This window comes from Triticum aestivum, chromosome 7B (genome assembly GCF_018294505.1).
Source record: "Triticum aestivum cultivar Chinese Spring chromosome 7B, IWGSC CS RefSeq v2.1, whole genome shotgun sequence".
NCBI lineage: Eukaryota > Viridiplantae > Streptophyta > Magnoliopsida > Poales > Poaceae > Triticum > Triticum aestivum.
Window position 1 is genome coordinate 129839741 of NC_057813.1, and position 16185 is coordinate 129855925.

The window sequence follows — 16185 nt, forward strand, 5'->3', positions numbered from 1 at the left end:
TTAGACTTTGGAGGATGCTCATTGACAAGTTGGGACTTGTGCACATGGACACCACCACTTGGCATCTTGCTCGCTCGGTGAAGGAGTGATGGGAGAAGCGAACCAACTTGCAGAATCCTAATAGACGAGCAATGGCCTCTCTCACTATGCTCGTCTCCTGGTCCGTTTGGAACAAGAGGAATGCCAGAGTCTTCCGCCACAAGAGTGCTCCACCGACCATCCTTCTTCAAATGGTCCTCGATGAGGCAAAGCTTTGGGTCACTGCGGGTGCTAGAAAGCTAGGGGACATTATATTACGAGAATAATTGTCATGCCATGTGTTTGGCTCGTGTAACAACTCTATCTTCTCCTTATTTAATATATGGGGCAAATCTTTTGCCTCCGTTTTAAAAAAAATAATATCACCACGGTGAGTTGATGTGCTACGTACGCATACGTAGATTGATCGGTTGTCCTGGTGGCAATGGCATAGCCCTTGCGCATGAAAGTACTGCCGGAGCAGGACACAGCCAGTGACACTTGAGAGCAACACTTATTTTTTAGAGCTTTTGTTTTTCATAATTTCTCTTCCTTTTTAGAGCTGATTGGGCCTAGCAGAGCCGCGGGCCATTTTGGGCCTGCTAGCCATCCGCCAGCCTTCTAAAGTTTCAGCCCACGAGAATCTTCCTTTTTAGAACAGCCCACGACGATCTCCACACGAAAAACAGGAAGCTCAAAAACACGCGCTCTCTCCCCTCCTCCCCGGATCCGCTCCGCATTTCGCCTTCCCTCTCCCCAAATTCAAAATCTCTCTCCCCCCCATCCCCACCCTCCCCTCCCCGGCCGCACCATGTCGCCCGCCGCGCCCGTCGCCGGCGCCGACGAGACGAGGCGCCTCGCGCGCGAGACGGCGCGCGTGCTCGACGAGTGCCGCGCCTCCCTCGCCTTGCACCCGCGCAAGCTCCGGGAGCTCTCGGCGCTCCGCGCCTCCTCCGCGTCCGGCGGCCGCTTCCTCCCGGCCTTCTGCCACGCCCTCACCCCGCTCTTCGAGGTCCTCCGCCGCTCCCCCGCCTCCGACCGCGTCGCGCGCTTCGCGGCGGCCTTCGCCTCCTCCTCCGCCTCCGTGGCCGCGGACGGCACCGGGTTCCTCGAGGGTTTCCTCCGTTTCCTCCTCGTCGCCTCCGCCGCGGCGCACCGGCCCGCGCGCTTCCGCTCCTGCCAAATCATATCTGAGGTGCGGTGGGGAAAAGTCGCGACAAGTTTCCTCCACGTTTAATCATTTTGCTCCAGATGCGTGATTTCGTTTTGCCTAACTTCAGTTCTCATCAGAGTATTTGAGGAGCTTTTATACTTGCTGTTGTAAACGTGGTTAATGATGTGTTCCATTCTGTACCTCTTAGCCTGAACCTAAGTTCGATCTGGTTACCTCAATTTAGTTCCAGTATAAAACCTTAGTTAAAAGTTAAAAACCCTGTGATACCTGCTTCCCCCATACAGCTTTGGTTACAGTGAATTGATCCATTTCTTTCTGCGTTTTAATTTGCCGGTGAATAAGAACGTAATTTGAGCAATTCTTAGTTCAGGTAGTGTCAAGACTACCACGTTCACCTAAATTACTTACTTTCTGACATTGACAGTTCTTCTCATAGATTATTATGCAATTACCGGAAGATGCCGAGGTGAGTGATGAGATTTGGGATGAAGTGATTGATGCCATGAAGATTCGGGTTCAGGATAAAATCCCTGCAATTCGAGTTTTCGCTGTTCGTGCATTGTCTCGTTTTGCGATTGATGAAGAGGATGGTGGCATCATCGATATTTTTCTTGAGACCCTAGAAAAAGAACAAAACGCTGTATGTCAGATCAACTCAGTACCCTTAATATTTATTTTAGATTCCTTGTTATTACATCTGATGGAGGCTTTGTTTGATTTGTGAAGGATGTCCGAAAGACAATTATTTTGTCTCTTCCACCATCAAGTGCTACACTGGAGTCAATCATTGAATCAACGATTGATACCAGTGAACCAGTTCGGAAGGCAGCATATTCTGTGCTTTCAACTAAATTTCCCCTCCAAAGTCTTAGGTGAGCAATTCTTTCCACTGGAAGTACAAAAGCCAGTTGACCAATGCCTGCATATGAAATGCACAACCGGTTACCAACACCAAGTGAGTGAATTGATGGTTTTCTTTTGGTTCAGCATCAAGCAGAGGACAACTCTCCTTCACAGAGGCCTCTCAGATAGGTCTACATCTGTGAAAAATGAATGCTTGAGGATGCTGAAGGAGGAGTGGCTTGTAAAGCATTGTGGTGGAGATGTCATCGCCCTTCTCAGGTTTCTTGATGTCGAGACTTATGAGTTAGTTGGAGAATCCGTGATGGGGGTGCTTCTGAAGGATGGTTCTGTGCGAGTTCAAGATGGGCAAACTATCAGGCAGTACTTTACCGCAAATACTGAGGATGCTGGTAAATCTGAACAAAACCGCATGCCTTTTATGTTGCAGATCTCTGTGAAGTTTAATATGATCATGCTGAAAACTGAATTTCCGAGAAGGAATCATGTGGTTGCAGTTGCACTTGAATGAAATAAGTAAACCTGAAACAAAACAATGAAAGCGACAAACCAACGGCTAAACTGTATTTTTCTATTGTCAAATTGACTTCCTAGTACAGCGTGCATATAATTATCAGGTTCATAAAGTTTGTCATTTCCCATCATAACTTTCTGCTACTGTTTAATATCACCATCTACACTATATTTGTGCAGAACAAGTTTCCAGTATCAAGCTCATGGAGGCTGAGGTTGCTCTTTACTGGAAAGTCATGTGCATGCACTTGCAGGCTGAAGCTCAGGTAAGCATCAGTCGTTTTAGCTTTGCTATGCACCACAATTACTGAACAATTGTTTATGGCACTCCTGCAAGAAGGTAGTGCTGCATGTTTATTTTTGTGGTAAAATGCAAAAGCACTTGCGTTTTGTTGAAGTGTATATGTCGATTACCTAGCCCTTTCCATCAGATCAGACTTTTGGTTGCGCTGGCTAGTGCATGAAGCTTAACATGGTATCAGGGCCCATAGTCTTGAGTTCCAATCCTGGCTTTTGCAATTTATCCACCTAGCCATTTCCATCAGTTCGGACTTTTGGTTGTGTTGGCTAGTGGATGAAGCTTAACATGTTTCATTTCATTAGAAAGTTAGAGATGTTCATATACACAGAGAAAGGTTCAGAAGCCTTGATAGAGGACATCCCAGTGCCTGTGCAGTAGCACTCTCAGTCCTAAGGCACCAGCTCTAGCCCAGAGTCTTGTTTCCTCCTTAATTCTGGCTACCATTTACACAACCATTGTGCCAATGTGGCATACTTATCTACCTTAGGGCGTGTTTGGTTTGTTTCTAGTTTTACTTAGCCAAATCTTGGGCAAAGAGTTCGGCAAAGGTTTAGTTGCAACCATGTACCTCACCTTTATATACTCATTTTGTAGCCAATTTTTATCACAGATGTGATGGCCAATTTGGCCACCACAAACACTGATTTGGCAAACTTGTGGCACTGAAATATGTAAATAATATGAAAAGCAACCAAACATGCCCTCAGTAACTTGTGGTATGCCACAGCTAGGTGTTTACGCGTGCCAAACTTACTGTAGTGAACTAAATATCCCTGTTATGTGTTTAGCACATTAAAGAACTATCCTTCCAGGATTGAACATATGAAAAGAGAAATATATTTAGCTTTGTCTCAGAAATACTTCAATAATAGAGAACTAAGTCATTGCTTTGTATCATTGCAAATATCAGTGGTGTTGGAAAATACCATCAAGTGCCACTGACATGTGTCTACAGGACTCAACTATCAGTATCATCCAATTCATACATTGTGATTGCACCAAATGACCAAAGCTATAAACTGGAAAATACTGTCTAATACGAGGATGATAGTTTGAGCCTGGGGCTAGTGTCTACCTGCCATATGGCACAATAGATAGTATTCCAGCTTGGTGATCTTTTACGGTGATAAATAAAAAATATTGCCCTTCATCATATTATAGTTTCACTGGGTTTTGTAAATATACTACAATATGGGTATAGTATAACCATGTGTTGGAGATGGATCTATGTCCATGACACTTGTGACTGGATGGAGTCACATTTAGGGCCTCTTTGATTATCAGGATTCAAGAATTGCAATAATTGAACGAATGTGTGCTATTGCTATGTATGGAGTCCTGCAAGATTATTTTTTTTGCACCATATGAGATATTTCCAAGAGGTTTGAGTTACTAGAAATTTTCCTATGAAATGCAGTGCAGCAGAATCATTAGGAAAAAAACCTATAGGATACAATCTTACAAATCAAACAACCTACATAGGAAAACTTCTAAGGATCCCTATCCTCCAAAATTCGTATGAATTTCCTTTGAATCAAATAGGCACTTTTAGTTTAATATGGGCATATGGCTTGGTTACAGAAATGGTCCAGTGCAAACATCATTCATTTTATGTCAAGGTTTCCCTACATGTTGTAATATCTCATGAACTATTGTTATTTGGAGGTGATGAAAGGACTAATGGTGCTTGCAAGTGCCAGCTTTCCATATTGTTGTTGGACGTAGTTTTGAGCAAGTTTTAGGAAACATACTTTCTTGTAATATTTAAAGGAATGCCTGAATTCAGCAAAGGGTCATGGTTATTCTACTGATACTGGCTTGTTCCTCGAATCAATATACAAGTTCAAATAAACACCAATGTTTTTTGGGTTAGTGAAACACTGAACAAGATTACTAGATTATTAAGGCCCAGTAATTATTCTTCAGGTCAAAGGCTCGGAGGCTGCAACAACTACGGGGACCGAGGCAGCAGTATATGCTTCTGAGGCGTCGGATAAAAATGATCTTCTTGATGGTGTCCTTCCTAGCACAGTTGCCGAGTTTGTTGATTTGGTAAAAGCACACCTTTCAGCTGGTAAGCATGAATACTGATTGTACTTTTCAGAACCAGCCAGTTAGTGAATCTTCAAGAGACCGGCTTAACTGGTCCAACCGCGGTTCAAATATATTATTAAATTTATTTTTAGAATAATATTCAATCATTTTTCAAGCTATTCCCTGGAAAATACCTATCATTTTCCCAGTTGAACTGCCAGTCCGGTCTGGTTTTTACAAATATGGTTACAATTGGCTAGCTTTTCTTCAAGACAACAGAAATGGAGCATTTTCTCACATGTGAAAATTGATTTACGTGCTTATTCCATTTCAGGACCAAATTATCACTTCGCGTCACGGCAACTATTATTGCTTGGTGGAATGCTTGACTTTTCCGATAGCATGAACAGGAAAGTTGCAAGTTCATTTCTGCATGAGCTTCTGAATAGACCACTTGAACATGAAGTAGATGAAGATGGAAACCAGATCGCCATTGGTGATGGTGTCAGTCTTGGAGGGGACCTGCAGTGGGCCAAAGCAGTCTCAGAATTGGCTAAAAAGGTTCATGCTTCTATTGGTGAATTTGAAATGGTGATTGCCACTGTCGTTGAAGAACTGGCTAGACCATGCAGGGAGAGAACTGCTGATTTCATGCAATGGATGCACTGTCTGGCGGTGACAGGTCTTCTTCTAGAGAATACTTCAACCTTACGAAGCCTGGAAGGCACAGCAATCAGACCGTCTGAAGTGCTTCAGTCATTGTTGCTTCCTGCAGTAAGTCTAATCGTTATGCAGTCCCCTAGGTGTATAGCTTTATAATATCTTGCAGCTTTTCTAGGTACTAAGTGCATGTGGTCTTAAGGTTCATCAATTGAGCATGGGTTCTAAATTTGCTGCCCTTGATCTTACATCTTGCAGGCAAAGCAGAAACATGTTGACGTACAGAGGGCTGCTTTAAGATGCCTTTGTCTTTTTGGCTTGTTAGAGAATAAACCAAGTACAGAGTTGGTGAAGCAGCTGCGTTTATCATTCATCAATGGGCCTGACTTGGTTAGTGCCATGGCATCCAAGGCCTTGATTGACCTTCTGACTTGGCATGGTCCACAAGAATTAGATCAAGCCATTGGAACTGAACCATCTGATGGTAACTATGAGAAGACTCAGTTTGCTCCTGTGGACATCTCTGACTTGAATGACGATGATCTAAACGTTGGGGTTCTTAGTATTCTGTTTTCTGGATTTCATAAAGATGACTGGGAGTTCAGCCCAGAGGGTGATAACCATGATAATGTCCCGACCATTCTTGGTGAAGGTTTTGCAAAAATTCTTCTCTTGAGTGAGAACTATCCAAGCATATCCGCAGACTTGCATCCTGTTATACTAGCTCAACTTGTAAGATTATATTTCCTGGAGGAATCAAAAGAACTCGGAAGGTCAATTACTCATATTTCACCCTTATTTTTTTCAGTTCTTTCTCACACACCCTGACGTTTCTTTCTTTATCCAGATTGAAACAGTGTCTGTCTGTCTTCTTTCTCCATTATCCATCCCTTTCAGAGAAGCACAAGGCAAGTTGATAAAGATATTGTTCATGTTTTCCAGGATATTCTTTTAAAAAAGGATTTCGAACTAAAAGTACTGACAATCTTTCCTTTTATAGAGATGTGTCTCAAGTGCATTTGTACCACTCATGAGAGCCATGTGGCCAGGTATCCATGGTAATGCTGGGGGTAGTGGACCTGTTGTTTCGAAAAAGCGTAAACAGGCAGTCCAGGCTGCCCGTTTTATGGTTCAAATGGTACAAAGTCCATTGTTTTCAACGGAAACAGCAGAGCAAGCGTGTATGAGTCCTGAAAGCCTTTCCAGTTCACCAGGTCTGATTGTCAATTATGACATCAGTGAGGAAGGACTTGCCATCCGTATTGCAGTGGAGGTACTGTCAAGAGCTCTCTAAACCCTCACTTGCTTCTCTAATTCTGTTACAACTTTGTGATGCACTGGACTAATCATCCATTTCACCTGTTGTCTCATGCACATCGCACCAAATTCTATGGGAATAAAATCTATCAAGGGTTCTTGTGTGAGAGCTGACATCAAATGCTTGGAGTATTGTAGGTAGGAAATAGCCAAGACAAGAAGAGCGCGCCTATGAAAGCATATGCATTGGCTTTGTGCAAGGTTGCTGTGCTTCTAAGATTCCGGCAATCAGAACAGAAGGCCATCAAGTGCATGAGAGGAATGGTGAACACATTGGCTGCTTCAGCGGCTTCTGACAAGGACCTTATGAAGGAGCTCGCTCAAATGGCATCAAGGCTCAAGTCACTAGATGAATCCCCGGAAGAGGAACTGCCACAAGATCAAGCCGACGCCATATTCAGTATGTCCAACAACTCGCATCATACACGCAGTAACAGATGTTCACATTTCTGACGATTTGCGTTGTAACCTGGGTGTCTTATTGTTTCAGAGCAACTAGGATTGGCTGGTGGCGTCAAGTTTGACGCTGCCAATACAGTGGTGCCACCAACGCCAGCACCTCCTCGGTCAGTCCGGGCTCCTCCAGCCAGGAGAAGAGCAAGGCGGGCGGCATCATCTAGCGATGACAGTGAAGCTGAAGCGGAAGCAGAGAGCTTGGATGTAACATCGGTGAGCCAGGTCCCTGCCACTCCCAGCATGACCACGGCACGCGCTCAGAGAGCAAGCAAGACTGCGGCCCTGAGCAAGTTCAAGTCTGATGTGAAGCCTTCTCTCGAGGCTGCTTCTGACAGTGAACAAGACGAGATGTCCGGACTGACAACTGATGAGGATCCGTCTGATGATTCCGACGACCCCGATGAGGAGTCGTCTTAAGTTCTTGGGAGCTGAGGTATCTGCTGGCGTTCTTGACCGGAAGAACCCAGCAATTGTTATTTGAGGTATGCAGGGTGACACTGCCACTATGTATTGTTTCTTTTGAACCAGTAGATCATGCATTTAGGTGCACTTCAGCTTGCAAAGCTGGACAGATTATGCTTTGATCGACGTACGTAGCTTCGATTCAAGGATCAATGAGATTGTATAAAGAGCTCTACTTGAAAGAATATTGCTCTTTTGCACTATTGTTTGTCAATTTTTTTTGTTTTTCTAATTTGGGTATCTGAATTCGGTGTCTACACTGAAATATAATAAAGTTTGACACGAACTACTCAACCTTATAATCATTCAGAAATTTCAACCAAAAGCCCACGGGCAGTCATCCAACCCATCGATAGGCCATAAACATGTCAGCTTTTACCACATTATTTGCTTCCGAACAGCTCCGGGCCTCCTGTCCATATGAACTTTTGCACGCCTCCAAATGCTCTAGCACTGTAATTTTGCCTTCTAGCAAAATGTGCATCAAAGTTGATCTATGTAATTTCGGTTCCGAACTCTCAAAAACCCACCTCCAAAAATTAGCTCTGGGTGGCATCATGCCATCATCTGACCATCGCCAATACCTAACTGCCAATAATTCCTGCATGCTCAATGACAAATGGGACCCACCCTACATTTCTCAATACCTCAATCATGTGGTGTGGGTAGCGGAGGCAAGTGGCGGCGCGGTGTGGGTTACAGAGGCGAGTGGCAGCACTGTCTGGGTGATGGAGGCGTGGAAGCGAGTGGCGGCGCGTCGAGGGACGGAGCAGTGGCAGCGTCGCCGGCGAGCAGTAATCCAGCATGAAGGTCAGGCTATGCTATGGAAACGTGAATGGAGTGAATAAATGTTGTCTCACAAACTCCTCTCGATACAAACCCTACGCTGGATCGAGTGTGGGATTTCCCTTTTCTTTCAGAAGCAAACAAATTTTTGTCTACTTACCATTATAGTATCATTAATCATCAAATTATCAATAAATCATCAGAAAAAACATACTAAAAGGCAACAGCCACCGAAAACAAATGGTTGCTCAAGCTGTTGACCACCAATTACAATGTTACTGCTGGACTAGAACTAGGAACTGCAGTTCAAATCTACGGTTTTCAAGCTTGATGTAAACGACATGTAACACATGTGCACACAACTGGGAGATGACCAACGGCAACTCCGCAGCAAACCACACATAAAACAAGCTCAAATTCAAAGCCCCGGCCAAGCTCCAGGTTCAATGTGATAAGATGCAGCATCTTAGTCGACATTCATTGCTCCAGAATGATAGGTGTCCAGCTCCTTGTCCAATTGGTCAGCTGATTTCACCGACCCCTTCCGTACGTAGACACCACGTCCACGACCTCGACCAAAGCTGCTACGGCCACGCCCACGCCCACGCCCACGGACCGATCCTCCTCTCTGAGCAAAACCGTTGTTGCGCTTCCACCTTGAGGTAAAACACAATGTGTTAATCGAGGTTAAAGGTAATAATTAATTATATTAGAGATAATGATGTATGTTATCTTTTCACAGAACTATGATACAGAAACTTTGCCTCCTTAGGCAAGAAAAATAGCTCACACGACCAACAGTAAAAAATATTTGGCTCTGCTGTGCACAGGCTGAAAAACATTTGGCCCTGCTATGCACATGAAACAATCAAATATGTACTGTAGGCACATCATATGGCAATCAGCTTTTTAGTTCGAACTGCACCATGTATGATTAGTTGCCAGCTCCTACCATGAACTACGACATGCATGAAGCTCATCGATACATCTAGAAATATCTAGCACTAACACAAGGTTCAGAAAGATGTGCAGACACACAAAAGCTGCCACCATAGCCCATGACACCAGGGAACAAAATTTCACATGTTGTACAGGCACACAAAAGGGTCATAGCAACCACCTGTTGGCAAACTTTCATCGATTGCCATTTGAGTCAAGGTTGTGTACTGGTCATAGGAGGTAAGCTGCACTACTTGTATTTTTATCCAGCAAAAGAAATTATGAAAATATTGAATCCTAAGAACCTACCCAGGAAGAAAACTAGATGAGTCAGTCACACCTCGACCAAACCCATTTGGACGGGACCTGAAAACATCATGTAGTCACTAGTCAGAAACAGAAAGGCAGAAATTTCAAGCTACTATAATGTGATCGGTAAATTTAATGAGCATGGATCTCTAACTAAAAGATGCACTTGCAAAGAAGAGCCATACATCACAACTTCTCTCTGTCCTCTTCCTCTTGCGCCTGAAACAACATTAACACGAGGTGCAGGAGCAGCAGCCAAACCCAAATTTGCTCCAATCATTTCGATCTTCATTTCTTTCCCATCAAGGCGTACATTATTATATCGTTTCAATGCTTGGACAGCTTCACTCCTCCTAGTGAATATCACCTCAGCTGAACCCTACTCAATAATATCCATGAAAAATATGACCATATAATATTCTGGCATGCAGTATGACTTTTTCCAAGCAAAGCTGTAGAATAGGACTACCAGAATATGCTCTATTTTATGGCCTGTCATAATTTAATAGAGGCACCAGCACTTTCACTAACGTTTGGCAGGTAAAGGTAGATAAATATTCAAAACAGATGAATGAGGTAAACAAATAATGCTACTACTTAAGATTGGAGTAAGAGAGTAAAAAAAACATGCTCGCAGGCCAGTGCTGAAAGCTCCCAAACAAGATGGGGTCTGAGGAAGGGAATTTCTAGACAGCCTTACCCTTGCATAATAATTCTGCAAGGAGGCTGGGTTCAAAGTTTCAAACCACAGGACCTTCAGGCCACAAGTGGAGAGACTATTGATAGTACAATTATATAAAAAAAAGAGGCTGTTCACACGAAGCTTCTGTGTGTGTCATACTGTCATGTATGTTTTGAGGCAGTGAAGAGCTTGGCGGATATACAAGTTCAAAGGTCTAAACTAGCAATAAATGAAAGCCACATTCAGCTTTGGGCAAGCAACATCAAGTTTGACATGAATAAACATACAAAACATATTGCAGGAGAAAATGATACCCGGTTATCATTTCATGCACTTATTGTGTCTGTCATATTATCAGGCTGTGCTGGGCAAAATTCTAGCTTATAGTTGGTAGATCCTAAATTCACTACAAACAACCATGCACATGATATGTTCATCATGAATGATCAGGCATATGTTTGGGCAGAAGGCACTTGCTCGTAGCATAAGATTAATTGTAAAAACTTGCAGAAGAAAAACAAGCATTCATAAGAGACTTACAGTTGGGTGTCTATTATTGTCATAATGAACAATGCAGTTCTTCAAATGACCCATTTCAGAGAAAAGTTCCTGAAACAGTTGTCGGCAGATAAGATCAGGTCGAGAAAGTCCAATATGATTGAAGCTGTCGGATATTCCAGCATGCATAATATAACAATCCAGCTACCTGTAAATCTTCCTTTGTCACTCCGTAGTGCAAGTTTGACACATACAACTTGGTACCAGTTTCTATCCCAGGAAGTCCAGCAGCCACCATGCTATCCTCAAACCGATCATGTGTCCATGCAAAATCCTTTGTTTTGTTGAATGACTGATGATATTCCACAGCATGCACACCCAGATTGTGATGATAAATTGTTAGCATAATCCCCAAAGCTCATCAATCCACAGTATTTTTTTGACGAGTCAACTAGCATCAGCAAAACTATAAAACCATACACCATTGCATAAAATGGGTGCTAGCTGATAGCCCCTGTATGAACCAAAGACCTTATCCAGAGAAATAAGTATCCAACAGGTTAATACATAGCCCATCAGCATGCTGACCATGAGAAGAGACAATGTATTTTTCAGTTTGAAGCATTAACCAGAACAAACCAACAAATATCTCGCCACAAAATTGTCAGCAGCTAAGGGGCAGTTCTCAGAGCATTTTCAAATTGAGAAACCTCTCGGATCCTCTTTGAAGCTCCACGGTTCATAAGTATGGAAGATATGGTCTGAACTGAGCCCTGAGGTCTGAGCTGTCCCATTTATTATGTTCATAGCCGCTTCTTGTCAAGTATGTATTGTAATTTGGGTTCTTGAGGGTATACAGAAAAACAGCGATGGTTTTGTGCTTGCCTTGGCAATAGCATACGATGACGAGCGAGTATTGACACCAAGTGGCCTTTGGGAAGGCACTCCCCTTCCACGGAAGGTTCCAGCACCGCGTCCACGGCCTAAACCACGGCCTAGCCTTTGGCCATCACCTCTGCCTGACCTTTGGCCATCACCTCGGCCTCGACCAACCCTTTGTCCCCTTCCCCTTCCTCTTCCCCTCCCACTTCTGTTCTTAATCATATCATCGAGTGACATATTCAAAGCTGCCTCCATTACAATGAAAACTTGGATTCAATAGGGAGAAAGCCCTGCAAAAAGGACAAAGAAGTTTAATATTATGTATTGCTCAATTGTAGTAATGTGGTGTAAGCAAGCAGAGTAACAAAGATGCACACACAGATATAGAAAAAAAAACTCAAAATTAAGGTCACAGGTTTCTATACTACTAGGAAAAGGAACAGTACTCCAGAAGCAGCAACTCCTTCAAACTTCCTATTGCGCTACTATCATGCTCGTCCGACACATACACTATGAATAATAGGCTTATAAACTTCAGTCTTTTCGAAGTTTTCGTTGCCGTTCAGGATGACTCTAACAATCAGCTTATCAGGCACACCAGGCATCCGAATGCAAGTAGCCCTTACTAGTAACATAGAAAGTGAAGTAGTACAAGAAAAGCTAATTTGTAGAACACATCAGGTTCATGAGGACAGCCTGGCTAGATCTCTGCATCCACTAACAACACAGCAGCCTACACCATGGTCACCACCATAGCGCCTAAGCTACCCAGGCTCACCAACGGGGGTCCCACCAACAGCACCGAACTGGAAGAAAATAAATCCGGCTCCCGTTCACGATAACATAAACATGCACCTCGGTTACCAAGAACCCACGGGATCCCACCGCGCTAGGGCTTTGCGCATGCTAGTGACTGAATCAACGAAGTACTACTATATTTGTACTGACACCAATGCTAGCGTAGTTCCAGAAGGGCAGGGAAGTCACCTCTGGGCCTGGGGGGACCCTCTAGGGTTCTCCGGCGGCGGGCAGATCCTGGATCTGTGGGGCGGGGAATTCTCCGCCTCCCGTCGTTGGCAGGGAGGGTGAGGGGGGCTCGGATCTTCTGGGTCTTGGACGGCGGCGCGGTCGTGGTCGGTCTGCGTCTGGGCGAGGTTTGCCGATGGAGGCTCGAGGCGAGGGCGGATGCGGAGTTGGGAGGAGAGAGACGACTTCTTTCTAGGGGTGGAAGAGGAAGACGACTTGGGTGCGGGTCCCAGGGGATTGGGTTCTGCTTTTATTTGCTGCCAGAGAGAGGGAGGGAGATAACTGGCGCCAGTCGGTGGGCTAAACCGCCTTGTGTGCTGGCCGGGCCCCAATAGGAGTTCAACGCTGCTAGTTCCCGCGGCCTGTAATGTTAAAGTTAGCAAAGCCCGTTGACGACCGCAAGTCCTTAGCGGGCCTGTCTCACACCGCTCTGCTCTACTAAAAAAAGAGAGCCAAATAGAATACGAAATCACTAGCTGAGCGAGCATGAGCATGTGTGCCGCTTGTTGCAAGCTGAGAGTTTTCCTTTTTTTTGTAGATTCATTTATTCAAAATATTTTACTTTTAAAACATGCGTCCAAATCTTGAACCGTTTTCGCCATTGAATTCCTCGTGTCGAGATCTTCCAAAACTAGATCTCATGTTGATAGGTTTTGACGAACTTTTTTCACTAAAAAAACCAAACGCCTGGCAGGTCACAATATTGGACGCTCGTCACGCCTAGTGATGTCATTTGCAGCACATAACATTGTCGATCACCGCACCTACGACCTTCGGTTGCAGCATTTGACGCCACCAGTCGAACATGGTTGTTTCCATCAGCCCCTTGCAACATCGTCGATAAGAGGTCGTAGAATCGCCAGGTCGCTTCTAGCACCACTGGCGATTGGTCACATCAGCTCTTGGCGGCTAGTAGCGCTAGTCGTCAAGCACATCCACACGCACCTTCTCTCCCCTCATCGCAACACATGATCGACCACACAAACAAAGAGTGTGGGAGGGCTTAGGCGGTGTGCACAATGATGGAGATCCACGTGCACCTTCTCTCCCCTCCTTGCAACACATCATCAAGCCCACAAAATAGAGAGTGGGAAAGGGGTTAAGTGACGTGAATGGGGATGGGGATCCACATGCACCTTTCTCCCCTTCTTCTAGCACATGATCGAGCCAATAACAAAGAGTGGGAGAGGGGTCAGACCACATGCACGGGGATGGAGATCCATGCACACTGTCGGGGATATACCCCGCGGCGTAACCCGGCCGGACTTGGCAACTCACCAGAGACCCGGCTGATACTTGGCGTTTCATTTGTAAGCCGCCCGGAGATTGGCCGCTCACTAGTAACCCGGCGGGCGGGACAGACAGATGATAAGACTCAAGGCCCAGAAGGCTGGTTTATGTTAATGGTGGGCCAGTTTATGAGGAAAGCACAATGAATATTCTCCTACAAAGGAAGCAAGACTAGGACTCCACTTGTAATAGAGCAATCCTAATCCAACTAGGACTAATCATGTAAACCGCCCCTTCAACATATATAAGGAGGGGCAGGGCACCCCAAGAGGGACGGGCAAGAAGAAACAATCTCTAGGGCTAGACACAACTAGAGGAGAGCCGGTTTACGGCGACTCCCTCATGATGATAATGAGACCTAGCCACAAACAATATGTAGGGCTATTACCGGATGATGTTTCTCGGGGCCCGAAGCTGTCTAAATCCTTGTCTTGTGTGTTGATCCGTCTCGCATCTCTCGATTTCGACCAACCCCTTCAAGCTACCACATAGATGTGTTGGCCTCACGACTAAGTCCTCACACTAGGACATCTGTCGTGACAATTCCACGACACACACCTTATCTCCCCTCCTTGCGACACATAACTGAGCCCACAAATATATAGTGGGAGACAGGTTAGGCGGCGTGCACGGGGATGGAGATCCACACAACCTTTCTCTCTCTTCTCCTTGCACCACATGATCGAGCCCACAAACAAAGAGTGTGAGAGGGGTTAGGCGGCATGCACGAGGAGGAGAACCACGCGAGTGGGATTGTGGAGGTAGGCGACAACCCTCGCTGCCTTGACGGGCCTTGCTGCAACGAAGGAGGAAGGAGGTCCATGGATTTGAGCGAGGTAGAAGACACGTGAGAGAGAATATAGAGGAGATGAGAGAGTCGGTGCATAGGAGAAAAGACAAATAAGTGGCTTGAGAGGCTTCCTCTATGGATAAGGAGGGGGAAGGGTGGTGTGTTAGGCGTGTAGGCTGCGATGAGACAGTCTGCATGGGGGCCCACAAATGCACATGGTGTGCGTGACTTCTCGGTCGAGATCGGTCGGCCGATTTGGAACACTTTCTAAAAAATGATTTCTCTAGACAAAAACTCATAAAAAGTTAACGAGTCTCATCTTTACCTTACTACGAGTAAACCTCTTGTTACCCTAAACAACCAATAAACTACTTACTATGCTCTGAGCGATTTTCCTCTCGTCTAATATGTGATTTTGAGGTTAGAAGAACTCATAGAATTGGCATACACCCCTCCCTCCATAAAGTTGTTGTTGTAATAGATTCTTCATGCTTTCCACTACCTCTATTTCTTAGTGCACACAAAACGAGTGGTGCAACCCCATATTTAGCACCGGGGTGGGGGTTAGAATGCACTCAAAACCCAACTAACATGACTTGAGTGAAGTTTTGAGCTCATGCTTCATCCCCTATCTAATGGAACCATACTCTCGCAAGCCTAATTCCCATGTCTAGGTGCATCTAGATCCATATATAATTGTACCTATTCACCCACTCTAGGTCCATCTTGATCCTTGCAACGATATGTGCTGAGGAGCGTGTTCTCAACTATAAGGGATCAATAAAGGGACATTGCTTGTTGAATCGAAATAGGGCATGAGGGCCTCTCACGCTGGTCAACGTCTACTTTGCCCCTGAAGCAGTATTTGAGCCCTATTTCTGACTCGATTTTGGATGCGGCGACAAGTGTCCCATCACAACTACCATGCTATTCCGGTCTATGATAATTACTTCATATTGAAAAAGGATGTCGCTGGAACCATTGGGTTCTCTTGTTTCCAAAAGCGCACAACTACAATTAGGATGCTTGCCTATGGCACGACCGCATATTCATGGGACAAGTAGCTCTGGATGTCTGAAAGTACATGCCTCAAAGCAATGGGAAAATTACTATTGCAGTTGTGAAGATGCTTGGACGGGTGTACTTGAGAGACGCAACTCCCATAGGCACAACAAGGCTCATGGCCA

General features: G+C 44.9%; 2 protein-coding genes across 3 annotated transcripts; one reads left to right on the forward strand and one right to left on the reverse strand.

Annotated features, from left to right (window-relative positions):
• Nucleotides 1-749: 749 nt before the first annotated feature.
• LOC123157151 (condensin complex subunit 3) lies at nt 750-7999 on the forward strand. The gene is made up of 12 exons (XM_044575395.1): nt 750-1213; nt 1629-1832; nt 1919-2064; nt 2180-2445; nt 2747-2832; nt 4794-4941; nt 5236-5675; nt 5820-6334; nt 6409-6469; nt 6562-6834; nt 7017-7278; nt 7369-7999. Exons 1-12 carry the CDS (start codon nt 830-832, stop codon nt 7749-7751), a joined length of 3168 nt encoding a protein of 1055 aa, XP_044431330.1. The 5' UTR covers nt 750-829; the 3' UTR covers nt 7752-7999.
• A 775-nt stretch (nt 8000-8774) lies between these two features.
• On the reverse strand, nt 8775-13178 carry LOC123156239 (THO complex subunit 4D). 2 transcript variants are annotated; one of them, XM_044574386.1, is made up of 7 exons: nt 12880-13178; nt 11896-12182; nt 11219-11362; nt 11053-11121; nt 10016-10209; nt 9831-9887; nt 8775-9238 (listed from the first exon to the last, which is right to left on the reverse strand). In XM_044574386.1, the coding sequence occupies exons 2-7, from the start codon at nt 12145-12147 to the stop codon at nt 9049-9051; spliced, it is 906 nt and encodes a 301-aa protein (XP_044430321.1). In that variant the 5' UTR covers nt 12148-12182; nt 12880-13178; the 3' UTR covers nt 8775-9048. The 2 variants fall into 2 exon arrangements, with proteins under 2 accessions (XP_044430321.1, XP_044430322.1); XM_044574387.1 differs by lacking the exon at nt 9831-9887.
• Between the last annotated feature and the right edge of the window lie 3007 nt (nt 13179-16185).

Excerpts from the sequence above, each read along its gene's own strand:
- LOC123157151 (XM_044575395.1), top strand. The coding sequence starts at position 830 with ATGTCGCCCGCCGCGCCCGTCGCCGGCGCCGACGAGACGAGGCGCCTC. Across the intron at positions 1,214-1,628 it reads CCTGCCAAATCATATCTGAG|ATTATTATGCAATTACCGGA; the intron begins GTGCGGTGGGGA and ends TTCTTCTCATAG. Across the intron at positions 2,065-2,179 it reads TTTCCCCTCCAAAGTCTTAG|CATCAAGCAGAGGACAACTC; the intron begins GTGAGCAATTCT and ends CTTTTGGTTCAG.
- LOC123156239 (XM_044574386.1), bottom strand. The coding sequence starts at position 12,147 with ATGGAGGCAGCTTTGAATATGTCACTCGATGATATGATTAAGAACAGA. Across the intron at positions 11,363-11,895 it reads CATCGTATGCTATTGCCAAG|TCATTCAACAAAACAAAGGA; the intron begins GCAAGCACAAAA and ends GAATATCATCAG. Across the intron at positions 10,210-11,052 it reads ACAATAATAGACACCCAACT|GGTTCAGCTGAGGTGATATT; the intron begins GTAAGTCTCTTA and ends ATTATTGAGTAG.